At 38.5% G+C, this 25893-nt stretch overlaps 3 protein-coding genes across 6 annotated transcripts in view; 1 reads left to right on the plus strand and 2 right to left on the minus strand.

The window, feature by feature from the left end:
- On the minus strand, positions 1-14382 carry rsf1a (remodeling and spacing factor 1a). 3 transcript variants are annotated; one of them, XM_058750976.1, is made up of 16 exons: positions 14283-14382; positions 11955-12046; positions 11776-11868; positions 11382-11587; positions 11045-11166; positions 9315-10828; positions 9000-9230; positions 7960-8064; positions 7798-7877; positions 7611-7665; positions 6401-6504; positions 6239-6312; positions 5971-6157; positions 4601-4854; positions 4002-4187; positions 1-1042 (listed from the first exon to the last, which is right to left on the minus strand). In XM_058750976.1, the coding sequence occupies exons 1-16, from the start codon at positions 14371-14373 to the stop codon at positions 621-623; spliced, it is 3816 nt and encodes a 1271-aa protein (XP_058606959.1). In that variant the 5' UTR covers positions 14374-14382; the 3' UTR covers positions 1-620. The 3 variants fall into 3 exon arrangements, with proteins under 3 accessions (XP_058606959.1, XP_058606958.1, XP_058606957.1); XM_058750975.1 differs by lacking the exon at positions 14283-14382 and adding an exon at positions 12961-13256; XM_058750974.1 differs by lacking the exon at positions 14283-14382 and adding an exon at positions 12940-13256.
- Positions 14331-20289, plus strand: aamdc (adipogenesis associated, Mth938 domain containing). The gene is made up of 3 exons (XM_058750979.1): positions 14331-14464; positions 18016-18111; positions 19872-20289. The coding sequence occupies exons 1-3, from the start codon at positions 14333-14335 to the stop codon at positions 20010-20012; spliced, it is 369 nt and encodes a 122-aa protein (XP_058606962.1). The 5' UTR covers positions 14331-14332; the 3' UTR covers positions 20013-20289.
- The window catches only part of ints4 (integrator complex subunit 4), a 10919-nt gene continuing 5269 nt past the window's right edge, over positions 20244-25893 (minus strand). For both annotated transcript variants that reach the window (XM_058750978.1, XM_058750977.1), the window contains exons 12-23: positions 25596-25738; positions 25396-25511; positions 24572-24705; positions 23876-24042; positions 23692-23785; positions 23023-23103; positions 22815-22945; positions 22674-22733; positions 22412-22571; positions 22181-22324; positions 21684-21804; positions 20244-20531 (exon numbers count right to left, since the gene is read on the minus strand). In XM_058750978.1, the coding sequence (XP_058606961.1) occupies positions 20344-20531; positions 21684-21804; positions 22181-22324; positions 22412-22571; positions 22674-22733; positions 22815-22945; positions 23023-23103; positions 23692-23785; positions 23876-24042; positions 24572-24705; positions 25396-25511; positions 25596-25738 (1539 nt within the window). In that variant the 3' untranslated portion in view covers positions 20244-20343. The remainder of the gene's footprint in view (positions 20532-21683; positions 21805-22180; positions 22325-22411; positions 22572-22673; positions 22734-22814; positions 22946-23022; positions 23104-23691; positions 23786-23875; positions 24043-24571; positions 24706-25395; positions 25512-25595; positions 25739-25893) is intronic.

A 25893-nucleotide genomic window follows, 5' to 3' on the forward strand; every position in this document is an offset into this window, starting at 1 on the left:
TGTTTGGACTCTCATTCTGACGGCACCCATTCACTGCAGAGCATCTATTGGTGAGCAAGTGATGCAATGCTACATTTCTCCAAATCTGCTCCCATGAAGAAACAAACTCATCTCCATTTTCAGCAAATTTTCATTTTTGGGTGAACTGTTCTTTCAATTAAATGAATGCATTCAGGCAAGGTTCGGCATCACAAGTCAATCCCAAATTTCCTTCAGGTACAAAAAGAAGAAAACATTAACACAGAGAATGTAAAAGTCCAAAACACCAGTTTGAAATGCACGTAACACGTAAGCTTCAAATGCGCACCGTCCAGTGTCTCAAGAGGACGACCGAAGTCGCTTTATACAAACGAAATCGTACTGGCCGTAAATGACAAAGTGCTTTACTCTGAGGAATGGTGACTGGAGTATTAAGAAGACCCTGTTCTAAACCGGTAGGACGATGCATGCGGCTGGATGAACTAGAGTGCATTCAAACATCTGAACGGACACTACGGCATTCGTCTGGAAGCTTCGTTTTTGGTCCACTACACCCAAAACCAGGAGACTACGGTGACTGATGAGGGACATTCCCGTGACAAGGCGATGAGAAAATAAACGTATTTAACCTACTGAGCTGATCATGACAACTGTTCACTGTCGAAAACAAAGTTAACAAGGTCCGTGACTCCAGTGAACTCTTCCTCATCCTCATCGTCGTCGTCATCCTGAGCTGCGGCCCTCAGCGGGACTAAGCCGTTGTGCCTGACGGGACCTCGAGACCTCGCTGTGTGCTTCCATCGAACGCTTCCTCGTGTGTTCTCCTCTTCCTCCTCTTCTTCATCTGTTTCGATGCGGTTCGATCTCTTGCGGAGAGGCTGTTCGTCTTCCTCAGAGTCCTCTGTTTCTCCTCCATCCTCCTCCTCGTCTTCACTGGAGCTTCTCTGCTGTCTCTGTTTTTCTCGTTTGTGCCTGTGTTTGGAGTCTTGCCTTGATGAATCACGCTTGCGTCCTTTTCCTGATCTTTGAAGTGATTCCTTTGGCTCTTTAGGAAGTATGGACTCTGGAAATACAGGAGGAGAAGAAAACAGTTTACATTTCTAGTTGTAATTAAACAGAATGGCTAACAGTGAGCTAATATTTATATTTAGTGACAAAATGGTGGGAATTACAAAAAAAGAGAGGGTCCTTAGGGATGCATAGTTTCATTTTAATATTGTCTAGTTCTGCAAAAAAAAAAAAAGTTTCTGAAAATTGTGCCATAAATAAATCATTATGCTGAGCACTATGAGTTTGAGCAAGAACAAAAATTAAAAGACACACCACTACAGAAAAACCAAGACCAAAAATATATTTATGAATTAAAATAACAAACAAACAAATGAAAAATACAAAAATACAGAACAATTTTTTTTTTTGGGGGATAATGATAATGTAGATAATGTCTAAATATATATTCAAATGAAAAACCTAGTAAAAGTTAGTAATTATGACTAAAAACACACTTCCTTGCACTTAAAAAGATCTGCTTTCCAAGCACTGGATTTCAAATTACTCATATTACATTAATAAATACATTTGATCTATTTTAATATTATATATTTTAATATCATATTTTAAAGTTAAACACTATCACAAATATTATTTCTAATATTTTGTGCGCTCAAATAAATGCATGAAGCCTGCACATTAAACAAAACACACAAAAGTGAGTGGTTTTTACATTTTCTGATACATTTGCCTGAGGAAGCTCTATTGAATGAAATGTTGATAGTTTGAGTTGTGTGCAGGATCTATAATTTTTTTTCCAAGTCTATTTTGGATTTTTATCTGTCATATCTACGAATGACTTGGGTGTGTGAGACACTATATGTGACCCTGGACCACAAAACCAGTCTTAAGTCGCTGGGGTATATTTGTAGCAATAGCCAAAAATACATTGTATGGGTCAAAATTATAAATTTTACTTTTATGCCAAAAATCATTAGTATATTAAGTAAAGATCATATTCCATGAAGATATTTTGTAAATTTCCCACTGTAAATATGTCATAATGTCATTTTTGATTAGTAATATGCATTGCTAAGAATTAATTTGGACAACTTTAAAGGCGATTCTCTCAATATTTTGATTTTTTTGCACCCTCAGATTACAGATTTTCAAATAGTTGTATCTCGGCCAAATATTGTCCAATCCTAACAAACCATACATCATTATTCAGCTTTAAAAATTGACACTTAAGACTGGTTTTGTGGTCCAGGGTCACATATTTTCTATTATTTTATGTATAAATAAAAGGTGCATCATTTCAAGGTGAATTTTGTCTTGTAACATGAAATCCCCTCAAAATACAAAACATTAAAGTAGGGGTGTCCCTGACTAAGGATTTGCATAGTCGAATCGGGATTTTCGAATCTTGCTGATAGTCGAATCATATGTTTGGGGGCGGGGTCAAAATACATTACCAAGAGTCAAGTTAGGCATTCAACAGTCATAATTACTGACAATAACACACAGGGAAAATGTGTAACGGATGCCTCGCAGATACAAAAATAATGTTTTATGTTTTGATTAAAAGATAGTTAACATTAAACGTCAGTGAAACCCTAAGAATTCACAACATTTTTTACAACAGTGCTCTCATTATAACGTTATGTATATGACAGTACACTGTTAAAAAAAAATTAAAATAAAAAGTTGAGCCAACTTAAAATTAAGGCAACCAGCATCAGCAGATTTTTGAGTTTTCTCAACTTGTCGTTTTAAGTTCATACAACAAAAATTTGAGACAACTCAAAAATCTCCCACAAAAATAAGTTGAGCAAACTCAAAAATCTGCTGAAGCTGGTTGCCTTAAAATTTTAAGTTGGCTCAACTTTTTTCTTTTTTTTTTTACAGTGTAGTTATTAATGTTCTGCATTTCTGTTTTGAGCTGCGCACGCTGAAGATGACCAGCAGAATAAAGCATTTGATAGCAGGTTTTTAATCAATGGGATTTAACTCATTTATCTCATATAGAATACACTTCGTTATTTATACAACATAACGTTAATATTACGAATTATAGGCTATCTGCACAAAACGCCCCGAATGCATGAACGTGTCTGCGCGGCTCTGAATGAACTCTTGTTGTGGATGCGTTCTTCACGCAACAACGTGCAGAAACACAGCAACTATAAACTCTAAAAGCGTTTTATTATAATAGTGTTCTCATTATAATGTTATGTATATGACAGTCCCAGTCATAGTTATTACTATTCTGCATTGCTGCTTGTCCTGCTCACGCTGCGCGCTGAAGAGATAATCACCGTATAGTACTACAATAAAGCGCTTTACTGCAGCGCAACTCAACCAAATGCATCTTATACGAGATAAATAATATATATACAATATATATAAACCATCTGAAATGTTTTGAAATCACTTGTACCCTACCAAAAAAAATCCAGTCTTTCACTCTGCCTGTGTCAATTTGAGTCTTGTTAAAGATTTAAATCCCTGCCACCAAGATGCTCCTCTGTCGGTCATGGATTATGGAAAGTGAAACTTAAATCTATAAGGGGTGGTTGCAGTTATTGTTAAAATATTTCTTATTTACAGCATTATCTTAATTGGGAAATTGGGAGTTTGGGAGTCGAATCAGGCTCCTCCTATCGAAGCATTGAATCGTCGACTATTCGGGGTCACCCCTACATTAAAGATTACTGAAACAAAATAATATAGTACATTCATTCAATTAAAAAAAAAAAAAAGTTATTATACTTATTGTCTTTGGTCAGTTTCGATCACCATGGATCACAAGTGTGACCCCTAAGTGAGAAATACCAGAGTTGAGATAACATTTTTTGGGCTTTTTTGCTTTTATTTAGATTGGACAGCAGGAGGACAGATAGGGAAAGGACCTCGAGTCGGGACTCAAACTCAGGTCTCTGGACCATATCAGAGCACTTGCTCACACAGCTATGGCTCAGATGACATTGGCATAAATAGCCATTTGAAAACAGGAATGTGGCTGCGCTCACCTTCACTGTTGGAGCTGGACAGCCGTCGACGGTGAGGAAGAGAGGAGTGTTTCTGATTGGATGCCTTCCGTGACCCTTCAGACTCTGACGTCTCATAGTAGTTGACCTGAGAGTTCTGCCGCCGTCGCGGACGCCTTCTGTTCACGTCCACGTCGCTGTCGCTGAACTCGTTAGAGCCTTCTGTTTCTGCCAGATCAACACAAAAGTAAAAACCGTAAGTGAAGAATTCAATGTGACACTAATGAGGCTCTGTTCCAAAACCTAGTGACCTACCTAGACAGCCTACCTCCAAAAACACAAGCAACAAAATTATGCTGCCTTATAAAGTAAAGATACCAGTTCACTAACTTTGAAAGAGTCTATAACTGCGTCCCAAATGACGGACTATACACTATGCACTTATACACTGTGTACTTATGCACCATGTACTCAACCATGTAGTGTATGAGTTATATAAAGTTATTTTGTCATTCCCCTTCAGTGTGAACATACTACTTGTACTATTTATACTACAAAACGTTATAGAATAGTGCATAGGTACGCGATTTAGGACGCACCTGATATGTTATTCATTTATATGAATGGATATGAATACAGACCCATTTCCTCTTCCTCCTCCTCCTCTTCCTCAGAGTCTAACATGTCCTCTTCCTCCGAGGAGCCTCTTCGTCGGGCGGGAGGTCTGGGTCTGCTCCTCCTGGTTCTCTGGGTGTGAGCGCTTCTTCCTGTTCTCCTGGAGACGGGTTGATTCTCGGCGTCACTTTCACCGCTGCACCATTCACTCGCGTCATAAGAGCCTGCTTCACCATCAGATGCACCGTCTCCTGAAACCACAAAATCCTCCTCCTCCATGCTAGCAACATAGAAATCAAAACAAAATAATACTTTTATTCAGCAAGGAGGCATTATATTGATCAAAAGTGACAGTAAAGACATTTGTAATGTTACAAAAGACTTCTATTGCAAATGAATGCTGTTCTTTTGAACTAGTATTCATCCTGAACAAAAATGTATCACAGTTTCCACAAAATTCAACTCTGATCACAGGAATAAATTACATTTTAGAATATTTTAAAATAGACCATTATGATAGTTTTTTCCCCCCTTTTTTACTGTATTTTTGATCAAATAAATGCAGCCTGGGTGAGCATTAAAGATGAAAAAAAAAAGAAAAAAGAAAAAAAAAGTTAAATGTATTAAAAAAAAAAAAAATTACTGACACTTAACTTTTAGGACAACTACATTTCATGAATATTAAACATTTTTCCCACAACTCTCATCGTCAATAGATAAATAGATGTACTGTAATACAGCCATTTTAGTGTATAATTTACTACATTACAGCACAAAATACTGTAATGATTGACAATGACAAGAGTGATAATTATTAGATCAATGTAAGTTAAGCAGTACAACAAATACTACCATAATGTATAAATAACTTAATTTTGCATTATAGAGAAATTTTGGAGAAAAATTTTGGTGTTAAATAATCATGCAAAAAAAAAACATGATAGTCCTAAAAATACTAAAATAATGTCTTATTTCTTTAAAATATGTAAAATAGGTATAATATGACCATCGCTAGTTCTTGACAGGTTTTGTGAAATTCATCAGGAGCCTTTTAAGTCTAGCCTAAAATCTTATTTGTTTGATAAGGCTTACAATCTGTATTAATGCTTTCCTGTCTTACATTTTATTGCCTAATTTTTTTAAGTAAATGTGTTTTTTCTTTTTCTTTTGTTGTAAAGCAGGTTGGACAACCATGGGTTGTAATTAATGGTGCTATATAAATAAAATTGCCATTGCCATTGCCAAGCATAGAATATTTGGAAAGCATAATTGTTTATTTGTGAATGCGGTATGTTATATTTTGATGAAATAGTATAAAATCCACCTAATTCGAACCCCAAAAGCCCAAATTTGATTCCCTGGTACTGTAAATATTCTGGTGTGTGTTTACACACACCTGTCACTGAGCTGGAACTCATCCTCGCTCTCCTCCTCATCCTGCGTACTGTCACTGTCCAGGTCATTGAGTCGCCGGCGTTTCCTCTTGCGCGGGGCTGGAGCTTTCACAGGCCGCCGACTCTCTCGGCTCACCGCGCTCCTCTGCTGACTCGTGACGGGTGCCGCAGGTTCACCGCGACCAGCGCCTGCAGGACACGCCACCACTCAATTCAATATGCAACCAAAAACATATTATAAAACACTAAACAATGTCTCACGTGACCAACCTCCTCCTTCTGGATCTTGAGGATCTTGGTCTTCCTCTATTGCTTCATCAATGGCTTCATCGAAATCATCAAATCTGGTAGTTAGTGATAAGAAAATCAAGAATTAGTCAGACTTCAGATATCTACTCTTAAGAGTTTATTTCTACAAGAAATGTTGATTACCTATAACTGATGGATTTCCTCGTCCTAGTCGACCGCCTCCCCAGATTCTTAATCTTCTTGGCATCTTTTTTCTTCTCTGTCAAGCTGTCCTCTCCATCACCATCCTGACATGATAAAGAGGAGTGCATTTAAAAACCAAATAAAGCTGATTCAGACATTTTAATTCTCACCTTATTAGCTTACAGTATATAATTAATATATGTTTAATTCATTTATATATAGCATAGCATACTATGGCTTACTATAGTATACCATGGTATAAAATAAGGTATTTTACAGTATGGTACAATATAGCATAGCACATTATGTTATAGGAAATTACAGTATGCAACATTCTATAAAAATACAATATAATACAAAATAACTGATTTATGTTTAATGAATTTAGATATACGCTACACATAATTTAGTATAATATACTATTGTATAGAATGAGGTACTATACAGTATGATACAGTACAGCACATTATGTTATAGGAAAGTACAGTATGTAACATTGTATAATAATATGATACAATATAATAATTAATTTAGATATAGCATAGCATATTATGGCATTATTTACTGCAGTATAAAATAGCATATTGTACAATATAGTATGGTACACTATAGCACAGCACATTTTGTTATAGGAAAGAATGGGACATTATAATATAATATAACATAATATAATAATTAATCTTTAATTTAAAAATAGCATAGCATAGTATGGCATAATTTACTATAGTATAAAACAGTACAGCATATGGTACAATACAGTATGGTACAGTATAGTACATCTCATTATTTTAAAGGAAAGTACAGTATGGGACATAATAATATAATATAATATATCATATAATATAATATGGTAACACTTTACAATAAGGTGTCATTTGTTAACATTAGTTAATGTATTAACTAACATGAACAAACAATGAACAATGCATTTATTACACTATTTATTAAACTTTGTTAATGTTAGTTAATTAAAATACAGTTGTTCATTGTTTATTCATGTTAGTTCACAGTGCATTAACTAATGTTAACAAACACAACTTGTGATTTTAATAATGCATTAGTAAATGCTGAAATTAACATTAACTAAGATGAATAAATGCTGTAGAAGTATTGTTCATTCTTAGTTCATGTTTACTAATGTTGTTAACTAATTAACCTTATTGTAAAGTGTTACATATAATATAATATAATATAATGGCTGCATACTCACTGGGGTGGGTATAATGTTCTCCACACTGATGCCCACATACACTAACCGCTCACGTCTGTAAGAGAGAAAACAAGAACCAAAACTCAGAATCACATAAGGCTCCTCGTCATTGATGATGATTCATGGGAACAGAGATGAGCTGATGAGAGTGTTTATGACGTGTGTGCATGTGTGTGTGGATCTAAACCTTCGTTCAGCTCTCTCTTTCTTCTTCAAAGCCGTGTCCAGATTCTGAAGCTGCTCTTCCAGCCTCTCACAGAGAAGCTTCTGTGAATGACAAGAGCATATACTTCATGAATACAGCTCACATGCGCACACAAGCCTATGACACAGAGACTGAACCCCTTACATGCTGGCAGGGAGGGCAGAACCATTCTCCATCAGGAATGATCATTAGAGGAGGCCTCAGACAGGCCGTGTGATAGCCGCTGTCACACATGTCACAAAGAAGGATCTGGGACAAACATACAAGAGAGAAATGATGTTCTTTAAGAATATTAAATAAGCAAATAGTTTTAGTTATGTCTCTTTTTAAAGTATTATCTATGCCATTTAATTAAGTCTCATCTTGTAGCTTGAATCATTTCAGAAGCATTTGTGCCTCAATTACACTTCATATTCTTTTATACAGTTTTTAATGAATATTATAAGCTGAATAAGCCCTTATACCTACAGTGGGAACCATAAGTATGTTCTATTATGTATGTCTAATTTTACTTTTTTATTCATTTATTTATTTACTTTAAACAAGTGCTTTGCCTCCCAGGCAAAGAATATGGGTGATAATCAATGTTATTTTAGAATTATTTATACACTATTACATTAGTTATTAATATTTTAAATTAGAATTTATTTTTAATTTTCAGTTGTCATTTTCATTTTTGTCAGTTTTTTTTTTTTTTTTTTTAGCTTTAATTTATTTTAGTTTCAGTTATTTCAGTACTTCAAACTGATTTTATTTTAATTAGTTGCCAAAGCAACAATTCTAATATTTCTAAAGTTTTTAAAGTTTCAGTTTTTCATCTAATATTTATATTTTATTTCACTTCAGCATTATTTCAACTAAGAAAAAATATTTTAATCGTTTTAGTTGTATTTAACAATAAGAAATTTTCAAATATCCCATAGACCTGTAGCGAATTTCTCTTAATTTGAACTAGTAAGTAACCAGCTAGCAACAACCTAGCAATTGTATATCAACATGTTAAAAACCACATAGAAACACTCTAGTACTGAGTTTCACATGAGCAAGTACCACTCATGTTGTCATTTGATACTGTGGTTGTACACTGTACATTTGAGTCCTAGACAACTCTCCCTTTTGGGACATTAAAGTATAATCGATTAATAACCTATAGTAGTAGTCTGAATTGATGAACAATAACTCACTAGTTCTGGGTGGTTGGCGAGCCCACAGTGTTTACAAGCATCTTCAGGTGGAATCTCATTGGATTGGTCCGATTCGGTCTCACTCTTGTGGTCTCCTTTCTCTGATTTGTTGTCTTCATTGTTTGCGGATTTGTCGTCAGGCATTTCTTCTTCCCGCTCCTGAGCTCCTTTGGATTTGCAATTTTTCGTACGAATTTTCGACCAACGTTTCCGCCTGTGTCGCCGTTTGGCCTAAAAGAGTCAAAAGAACCATTTGCGTGACTAAAAACACACTGTAAAATTCATTGGACTGGATATAAAAAGCTTTCGTGCTACCTTTAAAGACTTGGGCTGTACTTCCGTGTCCACTTTTTTGTGCATGTCCTTCTTGGGATGAACTTTCGCCTCTTCGTCTTCTATGCATTCCTCTTCCTCCTGAGCCGCTGAGGAGGCTGAAAGTTTCCCGTCTTGTTTCCTATCCTGACTATCTGCCACCTTGGGGCTGGGCTTGCAGATTCTGGCAGATCTCCGCAGTGATCTCCGATTGCTGGTTTCTGATTCTTCAACATCCTTGTGCTGGAGTTCAGGCGTTCGTCTATGAAGCGGGATTTTAATCTTCAGGCGAATCCCTTCCTTCTGAAGTTCTGACGATACCTCTTCGTCACCGTTGCGTCCAATTTTTTCAGCATCCTTTTCCAAAACCTCTCCAATGCTGGATGCGTTTTGCCCGTCTTCTCTTGCTTGCAGCTTGGATTTGGTCTTTTGTGAACGTCTCTTTCTTGAGATTTTCAGACTTTTGTCTTTGCCGACATCCTCAACATCAGTTTTCTCTCCAGCTGACAAACCAGCCGTCTTGCTTTTGAGTTCATCATCTTTATTGTCAGCTTTTTCCAACTTTTCCTCAACTGAAGTGGTCTCTTCAGTCATTGGCGACTCCCCAACAAGGTTCTCCACTTTCGCAGACACATCTGGGCTCTTACGGCAAACATCTTTTGACAAATCCTCAGGGATACTACAAGGAAGAGGACCGTTGTCTGCTTGAACCATGGATTTCCCAACAAGGACAGACTGTCTTACACTATCTGTGCCTCCAACTTCAGTCTTCAAGACATTCCCATTCCCATGATGACCATTTGAAGAATTATCGTTTTCATTCGATGGCTTTTTAAGCTCAATGGGACCTTTGATAACACCTATGTATTGTTCTCGTGCTGCCATTTGGTCAACCTTTGGCTCTTGTGGGACAGCGATGATGGCTGTTGGTCCTTTCTCCCCATCTTTTGGGTATTCTCTGCCGATTTGCTTTTCCTTCAATAGCAAGACGGCAGGATTGCGAACGATTATACCTCCCGTGCTGATGCTACCGTTGCTGTTAAGGTTGTTGTTGTTGTGATTGACGTTGCTATAGTGATTGCTAACATCATATCCTCCACTCCTCTTCAACTCCCTCTTCTTCAGTGGTATTTTAGCCTGTTGGTCGCTCTTTAGCTTGTTGGTAGCTCTAGCCACGTTCTCAAACACTGGCTCTTTCGTGTCTTCGTGTGCCTCTGATTTCACCGTCAGGTCGTGTTTGATGGAAGCAGGGGGCATGACGACGGAAATGGCGTTCCATGGTTTGGGACAATCTTTTGGTTCTTCTTTGACGAGTGTTTTGATCGTACTAACCCTGTTGTCAATGACAACTTTGGGGTTAAGAATTTCTGCAACTTTTTCTTCTTGCTCTGGTTTAATGGGATTCGTTGGTTCTTTCTTAACGTCTTTAGGTATTAACCCACTCTCATTGGAATTGAAGGTGCTGTTGGTAAAATCTCCTTGTCTGGATACATGGTTCTTCAAGTCTTCGGCCTCACCTTGAAAATGAAACGATACAGAACTACATGAGAAACGGTTTAGTTTCAACCTCTATAAGTGAGAGCATGGCTGTAACTACACATTGACGCTTCAGAATCGGCCACTGGAAAACCACAGCGGTTGACCACTAGTCTGGATACTTTGTGAGACTCTTTCCTCTCAATGTCTTTGGTGCTTACAGCCCTGAATGGAAATTATTTTCCAATGAGTTTTACCTTTAACACCTTCTGTCTCCATTCTTGGGCTGGTGGGACAGTCTTGCTTCTCTTGGTCAGTCGCGGCTGGGTCAATCTTGGCTTTAAGCTGTTCTAGTGTGTCTGCGAGATCATTCCTAGTCCTGTTGAAACAAAAATGCATTTCTTATTCTTTGATAAACTTCATTAAATTAGATTTCACTCTTATACTTAGCTTGTATACTAGTATAACAAGATTAAACTTTTGAGGGAACACAAATAATGTTAAAATGTAGTCCATGTAATGTTCATCAAAATTCATGTTTCCCTCGTAATTTTGGTAAACAACATTCTGGTCTTCTCCCCACTATTTGCTCACCTTGCAATGCATTTCCATGAGGACCCATCCAAATCATCCTGTTCCTCAGAATAAACACGTATATTCTGTTCTTGATCTAACTGGAACCAGTAGAGAAGACCTTCCTTGTCTCTACCGATAGGCTGTAGACGCATCTTGTCTGGATCTTCCTCGTTGATTAATGTCTTAAACTTGAGATTATCGTCAAACTGGCACTCGCACAAGTACTGTAAGAGAAATAAGGAATAAAGGTGAATCTCACAGTCGCAATAGATTTTAGGGTTAAATATGACGTGGACACGTTCTTGACAGGTTTCATTAGAAGCAATACAACTTTATAAAGTAATATCGCCATCAAAACAAGTCAAACTCTATTGCTTGAGTACAGAAAATGAGTTGCTTTGGAAATACTGACCTTTAAAATGCCAGTCTTACACTCTACCGTCATTTCCAGGTAGCTTTTTCTCTCCATTTCCCATGCCCAGGTGCTGTTAAATTCCTGGCACACCTGCATCAACATGGTTTTGACAAACAGATGCATTTTCATGGACGTTTACATATTCATAGCATATGATTTAAAACTAAAACACTTACCTTTACAAGATACTTCTCCCATCTGTCTGGAGTGACGCTCTTGCCAATCTTCCGCAGTAGTTTGACATGGAGCTCAATCAGCGGCCGAGGAACTAAATTGTACAGAAATCAGAATTTCTATTATTTTACCATTTGTAACATTCTGTGGGGGAAAAAAACATGCTTGCGATACCTTTGATATTTTCTTAACTGATGCAAATCACATTCAGACATTTTTACATAACCAAACACTTTTATGTGGACCACTGTAGTTACGTATGCAACTCATAATAACAGCATTTATTTTTTTCTCATTATTGTTTTTCTCATAAATGCACTTTAAAATACATCCCTCTCATTACTATACAATATTATCAAATCCATCCAATCCTCTGTCAGCGATGTCAGAGCATGAAGACCAATAATTCTGCGGTGACGTTCACATACGCAGTTCTCCTAAATGACAACATTAGTGTGGTGGACCTCGCATTCAGCTATTGTTATACGACACCTACGAGTACACAATTAATACAGTGCTCAAAGGGGGCGGGGCGTAAACAATCGCGCGTAAACAAATCTGTGCAGCGGTACTATTATTACAATCGTTACATTGTAACATAGGAAGTTTGACAGCGGCCCGCGCATGCGCACGGTGTGGCTACGGTCCCATCGGTGTTTATAATCTGAATGTAAATGTATCAGGCCAATTTATCGAAGTGTCTCTGCATTTAATTGTGGCCAACAGCATGCTAACACCCTTAGCAGTGCGTATAGTCAGTGATATGCTAAGATTAATCTTTAAATGTGATTTTTTCCCACTGGTTAAGGGTGGAAAAATCACACATGACTGCTTTCAAAAACACTTCGCTACTTCACGTTCCGTTTGAAAAGCATCGGGGACACGATTCCCATCCAAACAAAGACAACGAGGACCCAACAAGCCAAACTTTAAGTGACCAAACCCCTGATGGGTAAAGATGAGGAGCCTGTCCAAATAAACACAAACCCAGCCTGTCGCACAGCTCACCCGCCGATGTCTCCTGTAAGTACCGCTCCAGCTGGGGGAACGTCAGCTCGGGCAGATCCAGAACAGACCCGTAGCGCTCCAAAAACGAGCAGACCACCGCAAAACCGGGACTGACATCTGGAGGAAGAGCCGCTGTGGTGCCCAGAGCAGCCATCTTTCCTGGAGATGACGAGCTGTGCTCTGCTTAGACCCAAAACTGCCCACAATACACCGCGACACCCACCCAGAGCATCATCCAGAGGGGCATCGACAATGCCTCGCCACCATCACAACAATAAAGTGTTGATGAAGATGATGAAGATCATAAAGTGCTGCTTTAACATGCCCACTGACTCTTTTGTAATAGAAAAAGCGTCGTTCATTCGTGATCGGGATGAATAGTTAAATAAATAAATACATTATATTGTATGTAAATGTAAAAAAAAAAGAGTTTTCTTTTTTTTTTTTACTTCGATAACACACAATATAATATAATGGAATATAACATATCACACTTATTTCCTCAGACATTTTTCTATTAAACATATCGTGCTTGTGTTTATTCATTATGAATAATTAAACTGATAAACACATAAATGCAAATATAGATAATATTTTGATAACAACAACAATAAATCATTTTATTTATGAATTATAACCATGTAATAAAATATTCTTATATATTTTATTTATTCCTTAAGCAATATCATAGCACGAAAATCAATAAGAGTACTTCTGATATGACGTTTACATATGCAATTCTCTTGATATATAATTATATTTTATATTTTATATGAAACGTCGTGGCAGGTCGGTTGAGATGATGAGTACCATGCCGTTGACTGACTGACTCCAGCTTTTTGTACGTCACTGAACGGCAGCCAATCAACGTAAAGTGCTGAAGCGTACGCTGATTTGACGCTGGCCACTGACGTACGCGGTGGGTGTGTCCCACCGTCACACGAAGAGAAACACAACACAAGCAAGATTGAGTTGCAGGCCGAGGCAAGCTTATATAATATAAATTAAATACATGTATAGTGCATGAATTATAAAGTTGTTTTTGTTACGAATATAATTTTTGCATGAATAAAAACCTCGTTTAAAGCAGATAAGGCAGGTTTTGTTGTATGCATGTACAAGTGCTTCGAAGCTGGTTAATCGTTTTCTAAATTGTATTTTAGATATAAAATGTTTAAAAAAAAAAAAAGTTGCATCACTTACAACAAAGTACACTGATGGTGCCAAATAGTAATACCATAATACTGAAATTTTAACCTATTAATGTACTATTTTATTTACACGGCACTCCCAAGGATCTTTAAAAATAGCATGGTACTTACTTAATAAATGCATGCGATTTGTCTTCCACTCTCTTACAGGAAAGCTGATCATGTCTTCTCCAGAAATTGCTTCTTTATCCTGGGGCCACATGAAGGTCAAAGGTTGCTCCACATCCTACAAAGACTGTAAAGTGTGGCCGGGTGGCAGCCGAGCCTGGGACTGGCGTGAAACCGGCACAGATGTAAGTTGAACACCAGATCACACTGTAAAATCATCCTCAACTTATATATGTCTTCTTATAATTTGATATTGTCAAACATTGCAATGCATTTGAGCCATTTACCCTTTACATTACAGCAATGCCTAATATAATTTACATTCTATGATGAGAGAATGAGCTTTATTTCCAGGTATGTTTTCACATACGAGGAATTTGTTATAGTGACAGAAGCTTCACAGTGCAACAGAATGACAGCGACAGGACACAGATAATAAAAAGAATAATATACAAATATACAAAATAGACAAATGTACAAAATAGCAAAAACACAATATATAATATAGACAATTATGTATGTACAGATATGTGCAAACTTGAAATGTAAATAAGTATGTGTGTTAGATAAATAAGTGTATAAATAGTGTGTGTTCCACAATTATTGTCAGGTGTTCATGAGATGGATTGTCTGAACAAACTGTTCCTGTGCTGGTCGTTCTGGTGCTCAGAGCTCTGTAGCGTCGACCAGATGGCAACAGTTCAAAGAGCGAGTGTGCTGGATGTGAGTGGTCCAGAGTGATTTTGCCAGCCCTTTTGCTCACTCTGGATGAGTACAGTTCTTGGAGAGTGGGGAGGGTTGTACCAATGATTCACTCAGCAGTCCGGACTACCCTCTGTAGTCTTCTGAGGTCAGATTTGGTAGCTGAGCTGAACCAGTTAGTTATTGACTGCAGAGGACAGATTCATTGATGACGGAGTAGAACTGTTTCAGCAGCTCCTGTGTCAGGTTGAACTTCCTCAGCTGGCGAAGGAAGTACAGCCTCTGCTGGGCCTTTTTCACAATGGACTCAATGTGATTGTCCCACTTCAGGTCCTGAGAAATTGTGGTGCTCAGCAACCTGAATGACTCCACTGCAGTCACAGTGCTGTTCATGATGGTGAGTGGGGGGAGAGCAGGGGGGTTTCTCCTGAAGTCCACGATCATCTCCACAGTTTTGAGCGTGTTGAGCTCCAGGTTGTTAAGACTGCACCAGACAGCCAGCTCCTTAACCTCCTGTCTGTAGGCAGACTCGTCACCGTCCTGAATGAGACCGATGACTGTGGTGTCATCTGCAAACTTCAGCAGCTTGACAGAGGGGTCTTTAGATATGCAGTCGTTCGTGTAGAGGGAGAAGAGCAGTGGGGAGAGGACGCAACCCTGGGGAGCGCCAGTGCTGATCATACTAGTGCTGGATGAGAATTTTCTACAAACAGGATCCTCACATAAGTCCCTGGTCTGTCTAGGTGTTGCAGGATGTAGTGCAGTCCCATGTTGACTGCATCATCCACAGACCTGTTTGCTCTGTAGGCAAACTGCAGGGGGTCCAGTAAGGGTCCAGTGATGTCCTTCAGATAAGCCAAAACTAGTCTTTCAAATTATTTCATGGCCACAGACGTTAGCGCCACAGGTCTGTAGCATAGACTGTAAAAAAAGATGGACGACGCGACTCCGCTTCCTTCCACTATAGAAAAGTGAAGCTAAAGGATCTCAATGTGGCCGTTGCCATCTTGAGAAAATTACGTCATTTGGAGCCCGAGTCTGCGCGGTAGTGTCGTGAGGTGGAGCCGCGGAATCAAACTCCCGCAGACCCAATCAACCATAACGACATGCTTGGGCTGTGCAATTAATTGAATTCGACTTTCGGTTTCGTGATTAGCAGTAAATCGCCATCACCTGCTTTCAGATGGAGCGGCAGTTAATACAAAGAGCCGTAGTTCACTGACAAGCTACGCTAAACCGCGTTCATAATCAAAGGTGATTCGTCTTCTACTGACGAGATGTGCATGATAATCGAATTCGATTAATTGCACAGCTCTACGACATGCCCCGTTTTTATAGCATCAAATTACTAGCTAAAATGAAACTTATCACAAAAATGAACAATTGAACATATATCAGTGTAATAACTACCTTAAATTACCAAAACGATATTTCGGAAAATTGTATTGGAAGTGTAATTTATTTTTTTTTTTGACTCAAGTCCCATTCATTTACATGGAGAGGGTGGGGTTTATGACCTGTACTGCAGCCAGCCACCAGGGGGGCGATCAAAGAGCCCGCAGCTTCACTTTTCAGGACATGTGAGGCACACCCGGTCTGTAGTCATTAAGTTCAGTAATTTTGGGTTTCTTTGGGATGGGGATGATGGTGGAGCGTTTGAAGCATGAGGGGACTTCGCACAGCTCCAGTGATCTGTTGAAGATCTGTGTAAAGATCAGCGCAGGTTTTCAGACAGACTGGTGTCACACCGTCTGGGCCTGGTGCCTTCCTTCTCTTGTTCTTTCTGAAGACCTGGCCACATCATCTTCACTGATCTGCAGTGCAGGAGGGGGGAGGGGGGAGAGGGGGGTTGCAGGAGGTGTGAATGGTGTTTTTTCAAACCTGCAATAAAACTCATTCAGATCGTCTACCAGTTGTTGATTCTCCACAGTGCTGAGGGATGGTGTTTTGTAATTGGTGATGTCTTTCAGACATTTCCACACTAATGCTGAGTCACTGGAAGGGAATTGGTTCCTTAGCTCTCCAGAATAATTCCTCTTTGCCACTCTGATCTCCTTTTCCAGTGTGTATTTGGCCTGTTTAAACAAGAATCTGTCCCCATTCCTGCGAGCATCTTCTTTGGCCTGACGGAGCTATCTGAGTTTTGCAGTGAACCACGGTTTGTCGTTGTTGTAGGTTAAATAAGTCCTGGTAGGAAGGCACATATCTTCACAGAAACTGATATAAGATGTTACAGACTATGTGAGTTCGTCCAGATCGGTGGCAGCAGCTTCAAAAACAGTCCGATCCGTGAGGTGGAAACAGGCTTGTAAATCCCGCTCTGCTTCATTAGTCCTTCTTTTTACAGTCCTTAATACAGGTTTAGCTGATTTCAGTTTCTGCCTGTAGGTCGGTATAAGATGAACCCAACAGTGATCAGTCCTAAAGTTGCCCGTGGGACAGAGTGATATGCATCCTTTATTGCTGTGTAACAGTGATCCAATATATTACTATCTCTGGTGGGACATGTGATGTGCTGTCTGTATTTTGGCAGTTCACGGGAGAGATTGGCTTTATTAAAGTCCCCTAAAGAATGATTAAAACAGAGTCCGGGTGTTGTTGCTCAGTCTCTGTGATCAGATCAGCGAGTTTCTGTAAAGCCAGGCTCGCGTGAGTTTGTGGAGGAATGTAAACACTCGCGAAAATGAACGAGCAAAACTCCCGTGGCAAATAGAATGGCTTACAGTTAATGAAGAGAGCTTTTAGATCGGGACAGCACATCTTCTTTAACACAGTTACATCTGTACACCACCTTTCGTTGATGTAAAAGTTGATTTCTCAGTGCATAGTAGCAAGATGCATCTACTTATTGTTTATTGCTATTTTCAAAATTTTAGAATAATAGTAAAGCTTTTAAAACTATGAAATAACAAAAATAGAAGTATGGGGCTATCTAGTGACCAAAATGTTCAACATATTATCTTGTATTTGAACCAGTCTGCTTTAAATGTTATTTATTAGAGTTCTATCTAAAGTGCATCTGTGCTCCTGCCAGCATCATCCAGGCGTCCAGCCAGCCGACCTGGAAGAGGTCCTGAGGAAAGGAGTGCAGACGCTGGTCATAGGAAGAGGAATGAGTGAAGCTCTTCAGGTAACAATGTGAATTTGCTGATCAGCACTGTCCATCATCTGAATATTGCAATCCTTAAAGGAACAGTTTACCCAAAATTGTAAATTTGCTGAACATCTACTCACCTTCAGCCCATCCAAGATGTAGATGAATTTGTTTCTTCATCAGATTTGGAGAAATGTTAGGATACATCACTTGCTCACCAGTGAATCCTCTGCAGTGAATGGGTGCTGTCAGAATGAGAGTCCAAACAGCTGATAAACACATCACAATAATCCACAAGTAATCCACACCACTCCAGTCCATCAATTAATGTCTGTGAAGAGAAAATATGTTTTTAACTTCAAACCATCACTTCTGGGTAAAATATGAGTCCATAATCCCTTCAATGAAAAAGTCCATCCCTTGTTGTCTTCTCAAATCCACCAACATATTTGTTATGAACCGTTTACGCTAGTAAATGGTGTTTAATCTGTACACATTTCTCTCCTGATTCAGACAAGATTTGTTTTTCACTGGAGGAAGTTTTATTATGGATTATGGTCTCATATTTTTGCCAGAAGCAACAGTTAAAAGTTAAAACATCTTAATGCATTTCTTTCTTACATACAGGGGGGAAAAAAATAATTTGATCCCCTGCTGATTTTGTACGTTTTCCCACTGACAAAGAAATGATCAGTCTATAATTTTAATGGTAGGTTTATTTGAACAGTGAGAGACAGAACAACAACAAAAAAAATCCAGAAAAACGCATTTCAAAAAATTTATAAATTGATTTGCATTTTAATGAGTATTTGACCCCTTCGCGAAACATGACTTAGTACTTGGTGGCAAAACCCTTGTTGGCAATCACAGAGGTCAGACGTTTCTTGTAGTTGGCCACCAGGTTTGCACACATCTCAGGAGGGATTTTGTCCTCTTTGCAGATCCTCTCCAAGTCATTAAGGTTTCGAGGCTGGCGTTTGGCAACTCTAACCTTCAGCTCCCTCCACAGATTTTCTATGGGATTAAGGTCTGGAGACTGGCTGTAGGCCACTCCAGGACCTTAATGTGCTTCTTCTTGAGCCACTCCTTTGTTGCCTTGGCCGTGTGTTTTGGGTCATTGTCATGCTGGAATACCCATCCACGACCCATTTTCAATGCCCTAGCCCTGACGGTACATGGCCCCATCCATCGTCCCTTTGATGCGGTGGAGTTGTCCTGTCCAGAAAAACACCCCCAAAGCATAATGTTTCCACCTCCATGTCTGAGGGGATGGTGTACTTGGGGTCATAGGCAGCATTCCTCCTCCTCCAAACACGGCGAGTTGAGTTGATGCCAAAGAGCTGGATTTTGGTCTCATCTGACCACAACACTTTCACCCAGTTCTCCTCTGAATCATTCAGATGTTCATTGGAAAACTTCAGACAGGCCTGTACATGTGCTTTCTTGAGCAGGGGGTCCTTGCGGGCGCTGCAGGATTTCAGTCCTTCACAGCGTAGTGTGTTACTAATTGTTTTCTTGGTGACTATGGTCCCAGGTCCCTTCACAAGATGTTAATTGATGAACTGAAGTGGTGTGGATTAGTTGTGATGTGTTTATCAGCTGTTTGTGGAGTCTCATTCTGACGGCACCCATTCACTGCAGAGGATCCATTGGTGAGCAAGTGATGGAATGCTACATTTCTCCAAATCTGTTCTGATGAAGAAACAAATTCTGTTCTGATGTTTTGGTGAGAACATTTTCAGCAGATTCAGCAAATGTCACTTTAAATAAACTAATCTGTTTTTTAAATGTTTTAGGTGCCTCCATCCACCCTAGATTACGCGAAGAAGCAGGGTGTCGATGTCAGGGTGTTTCAGACCGAGCAGGCTGTTAAAGAATATAATGCTCTGGCAGGACAGGGAGCTAAAGTCGGCGGGGTCTTCCACTCCACCTGCTAATCACATCATTAACACAACCAGCTAATTAATTTACTTGGTTGTTTAAAGTGCCTTACATTACAAATGAACATTGTTTTCTTGCTTTATGCTTCTTAATTTGCACTAGTCTAAACTACTGGAGGATTTTTTTCCCTTTGGTGAAAATGTTATTTGCTTTAAAATCATTAAATGATTATTCTTTGAATGTAGGCTACGAAAATACCCCATTATCACACACACCAGTGATACAAATGAACAAAAAAACATTTATTTCAGATAAAACATAATTGTGAAAACACTTGATTTTGTGTTGGCTGTTATTTTCACATATATACTGCCTGGATTCCTCGGGTCAGCGCCGAGCTGGTTTGGGCATGATGAAGACTTTGACGGGTTTGCTGAGGTGGATTGTGCCCTCGATGCAGCTCTCGCTGGTGGGCAGACCGTCCATACTCTCATTCCATGCAGGTTTAGAGGCAGATTGTTTACTGCTGCTGGAGCTGTAGGCCAGAAGTAACCGCACCTCAATCTGACAGGCCTCTGAAAGTAAAAACACCAGTGTTATTTTAGTATCACTGAGATACTATTATAGTTTTCATTAATAGTTTTTATTTTTATATTTTCTGTTTTAGTTAAAGTTTGAAGATTTTTATTTTTTTTGCATTTTATTAATTTACTTAATTTACTTTCAAGTAACCAAATGTTTTTTTATGATTTTAGTTAAACATAATAAATAAATAAGAACAAAAAAATGCGTGATGCATTTTAGATTACATTCTTCTTTATGCTGTGATTGTTCTCTTCAAAATGACTGGAATGGTATCAGATGGTACTACTATGATAGAAATGTACACGTTAAAGTACTATGGTATTTGTATGGTACTTCAAGGTATTTTGGTAAGTGGAGTATACGAAAATCTTTTTAGTGATGTCTTCCTGCAATTTGTTAGTCAGTATAATCCTAAATTGGTAATTTCCATGCAAAATCAGAGTATTTTTAGGTGCCTCCATCCACCCTAGTATTTAGTGAAAATTATAAATTTTAAAAGTTTAAAATTTTCCTTTATATTTTCTTTTCTTTTTTTAATATTATACATATATAATACTATACTTTGTGTTTTCTTACATTGGCATTAAATTACAGAAAGTGTTTCTATAACAACAGCATCTTTCTCTTTTCTGACCTTTTCCTCTTTTTGTAAGGTCATAGAAATGCTATCGTGGATTTTTTCTTTCGCTATTGGGGCAGGTGGAAATGCAAATATTATATTTGTTGTAGTTTCTGTTCACCACTATATTACACAACTATGACAACTTGCGCTTCTGAAAACCCTGAAAATGTGAAAAGGGTCCATAAAGACAGGGAAATGCATTTAAAAAAAAACATCAATTTTTATTTTCACAAAAGCAGAAATGTATTCAGCCTCAGTATTCTGGTGGTCACACAGACACTCTCAGATATAAAATAACTCATGCCTTGTTGGACTGGATGCAGTTCTATTTATATCTGTGGAACTGTGAAGGGTTCATGCTGTTCGCTGCCAGCAGAGAGAGATTTGTCATGGTGTTTGCAACATTATTTTATTCAAGGACAAAGAATAGCTACTGCATAATAATCCTCAACCAAAAATATACAACTGATGTCTTGATGTGCACGTGTCTATTAAGGCACATTTCAGAAAGGACACGTACCTGTCCAGGCAGAATGAGAGAGATAAACCTGCGTGATCAGTCGCACACGTCCAGGTCCTGGGGTCCTGAAATCTCCAGGTTTAGGGTGGATTATGTGAGACTGTCCATCTGGATACAGAACCTGTGGGACGATGAAGAAAAAAAATGAATAATGTGCATCAATTGTACAAAGGTTTTATTAAACAAATTATTAAAGCCAATATAAAATGGCTCATTTTATGCACAAAACACAATTTTCAATGAATTGCAATGTTTATGCAACTGGCATTCCAAAGTGAATGCATTCAGATAAAAGTTTTTTATGCATTCATGCATTCAATGGGAATCAAAAGTATGACCTTAGCATGCATAGGTTGGGATTTAAATGCATCAATCAGAAATTGATTAGATGGGCTAACGTGTCTACAAATGGTTGGAAAGTCATTTTTCTTAGTGAATTGTTCTTAATAACAGTTTTTTTTATTTAACTGAAAATAAATGAGGTTAAAGCTTCTGACCTGCACTTTGACTGTTGTCTGTGGATCTTGTACGTGTTCAAGAGTAGCATCGATGTCTAACGCCACTACCAGACCAGTGGTGAATTTCAAAGGGTTGTCTGATTCTCCTGTCGGCTCAATAATTGTCGCTGACGCCCTGTGGATCTGACAAACCAAAATAACCAGAAAAAGAGATATTTCAACAAACATTTGGGAACAAACAATCTAGAACTTCCTGAAGGATCCACAAACCTGCTCGGGTAGTTTGAGATGGATGAATCTGCTTTGCCGCAGTGTGGTCTGAAGGATTTTAACCAGATCTAGAGGTTTGCAGGCCGTCAGCCTGGGCATCAACTCCAGGAGTTTCTCCACAAAACTGTCCTGAAAATGGGGTAACTCTGTCATGAAGAGCCTGAGAATGGAAAGACAAGAACATTCAGTGATTCTTCATACATAACAGCATTTAGATTGAGATCTTATGCATGTATTACACATCATCTTTGACCGTTTTTACCTCTGAAATGACTCCACATCCTGCAGGAACTTCTCACAAACACCAAGTACACGGTCAACCCTGTTATTTGGAAGAAGAAAGATGATCAGTTTCAAGACTTGAGATTTTATTGCATCATAAAGTTTATTAGTAAGTGCTGACCCTCGTTTGGATCGGGCCGTCAGGATGAGCAGTAACGCTTTCGCCTGCAGTCGGACGTTGTGAATAGAGGCGATCTGCTGTGTCTCCAGACCGCTGTATAAGAACTCCAGCTTATAGGTCTCATCCAGGATCTGTCACACATTACAAAGGATTTTTGGTCAAGTTTGGTGAGATGACTCATGTTCAAATTAATTTCGGTAGGACATACCTGTCGAGCAGCTGTTGAAACTTTGGCGTTCTGTTTAAGACAAAGCGGCACAGCCATGGTCCATAACTTCTCCTGGAGTGCCTGGGGTTAAAAGAAAAAATAAAAGTTATGGATATGCCTTATTTTATCAATACAGTTACAAGGGTTTACAAAAGCATTATTTAAAAGATCTTATTACTCTTATGCTCATCTAGGCTGCATTTATTTGATCAAAAATATAGAAAAAAACTAATAATGTGAGATGATATTATAATTTAAAATGACTGCTTTCTTCCAGTCTTCAGTGTCACATGATCCTTTAGAAATCCTTCAAATATTCTGATTTGCTGCTCAAGAAACATTTCTTATTACTATCAATATTGAAAACAGTTGTGCTGCTTCATATTTTTGTGATGCATTTTTACAGAATTCTTTGATAAATATAGAACGTTCAAAAGAACAGCATTTATTTGAAATAGAAATCATTATAAATGTTTTTTACGGTAACTTCTAATCAATTTAATGCATCCTTGTTGAATTAAAAAAAAAAAATGTCCTACTGACTCCCAAATTTTGAATGGTAGTGTATGTAATTATATTCAGTAACAATAATAGTGACTAGGTTTTTACATTTTCTTTAGAAAACAGGAGTTGTGATAAAGAAGCACTAGCAGGGATATTTGTATTCACCTTGGTAAGCAGCAGTTGGCAGTGCAGGTATGTGGCACAGAAATCCGCAGATCCGGCCAACTCCGTCTGCAGCTCCCCCAACCGCTGCAGATCTCTGCATGTGACACAAATCAAAATCATCTTAACAAACACTTTATTAAAAGACCTTAAAATAATATAGTTGTAGTGCATTAAATGTTCGAACCTGATGGTAAACTCCAGCAGATCCTGAGCACCAGGTGTTTCCAGGTTCTGAAGGGCGCTGACCCGAATGAGACTGTCCTGAAGGAAGTTCTGTGCCGACTCCAGGCTGCCTGATCCCACGCCGGACGCCTCCAGACCTGAACTAGCAGTCTGCTTTCTGCCCGGCAACTGAGACAAACAGCAAAGATATGGAAGATAATTAAATTGCTAAAACAGAATAACGAAAGAAGTCACATCTGCTCACCAAGGCTGCAATAATTTTATCAAAATACAATAAGTATATAGTAATATTATTACAATTTAAAATAACGGTTTTCTATTTGAATATATTGTAAAAAGTAATTTATTCCTGTGTTGCAAAGTTGAATTTCCAGCATCATTACTGCAGTCTTCAGTGTCACATGATCCGTCAGAAATCACTCTACTATGCTGATTTGCTGCTCAAGAAACATTTCTGATTATTATCACTTGTGCTGCTTCATATTTTTTGTGGAAACCATGATACATTTTCTCAGGATTCTTTTAACTTGATCAATGTCTTTACTGTCACTTTTGATCAATTTAAATGCATCACTGCTGAAAAAAGTATTAATTTCTTCCAAAAACATGAATTTAAAAAAACTTGTGAACGGTAATGTATATTATCCTTAAATAAAAGTGAAAGGCTGGATATGAGGTATGCAGGCAGGTTTCTCACTCGGAGGTGTGGTACCAGGTGGGACAAGCTGTCACGCAGGTAGGCGTAGTGCCTAAACGTGTGATCCGAGAACAGTGCTGGCATGGTGGGACAGGATTTGGCTGCGTTGAAGACCAGAACTAAAACAGCGATGTCTGAACAAACCCAGGTCAGGAAAACAAGCTATGAATATCCAACACATGAATATCTACAGCTCTGAATAGACGGGAAACAGAAATTATCCAACAGCAAAGTCTGAACAGCAAATAAACACATGAAATTTGGAAATGCATTTCAGCCTGAATATTAAGATCAGAGTTATTCCTGCCATTCAGTATTCAAAGCAATTTGCTTATGTCGTATTATTCATCACATGTGACCCTGGACTACAAAACCAGTCATAAGGGTCATTTTTCCAAATTGAGATTTATATATCATCTGAAAGCTGAATAAGTAAGCTTTCCATTGACGTATGGTCTTGATGTATTGATGTATGGTTTGTTAGGATCGGACAATATTTGGGTGAGATACAACTATTTAAAAATTTGGAATCTGAGGGTGCAAAAAATCTAAATATTGAGAAAAACAGCTTTACTGTCCAAATGAAGTCCTTAGCAATGCATATTACATCCAAAAATAAGTTTTGATATATTTACGGTAGGAAATTTACAAAATATCTTCATGGAACATAATCTTTACTTAATATCCTAATGATTTTTGCCATAAGAGAAAAATCAATAATTTCGACCCATACAATGTATTTTTGGTTTTGTGGTCCAGGGTCACAAATGCTATGTAAATAGTCACATGCATTAACATGTTATGACGTCAGATGTGCAGGATACAGGCAGGGTCGTCCATGTCTGGTTCTGGGGTGTCGAAATATGGATGTGTGCTAAGCAGCTCAGGGACAATCGGCAGCACCAGGGTCGGGTGTCGAGAACCGAGGAACTTCAAACATCTGGAATGCAGGAGGAAAAAAATAATACTAAGCACGGGGCTGGATGACAGCGAAAAACGGACAGGAACAGCCACTGGAACTTACTTCCAGACCGAGTTGCGGTCGGTCGGGTACTTGGAGAGGTTCTTCAGGAGTTCCACGAGGGCCAGCTGGATGCACTCTTTAGTGGACACATTAGTGTAGCAGAGCAGCTCATGCAGGGCCTCGCGAATGTCCCGTGATGAGTCCTGCAATGAATGGCCAATTAATTGGTCTGATATTATGGCTGAATGATTTGGGAAAATGTCCAAATGCAATTTTTCTGATAAACATTGTGATTGTGATTTAAAAAATAAATGCGCTAGGTTTGCCATGCTTGTTTGTAGCCAAAAAAACATTTGGT

The sequence above is a fragment of the Onychostoma macrolepis genome, chromosome 18, assembly GCF_012432095.1.
Source record: "Onychostoma macrolepis isolate SWU-2019 chromosome 18, ASM1243209v1, whole genome shotgun sequence".
NCBI lineage: Eukaryota > Metazoa > Chordata > Actinopteri > Cypriniformes > Cyprinidae > Onychostoma > Onychostoma macrolepis.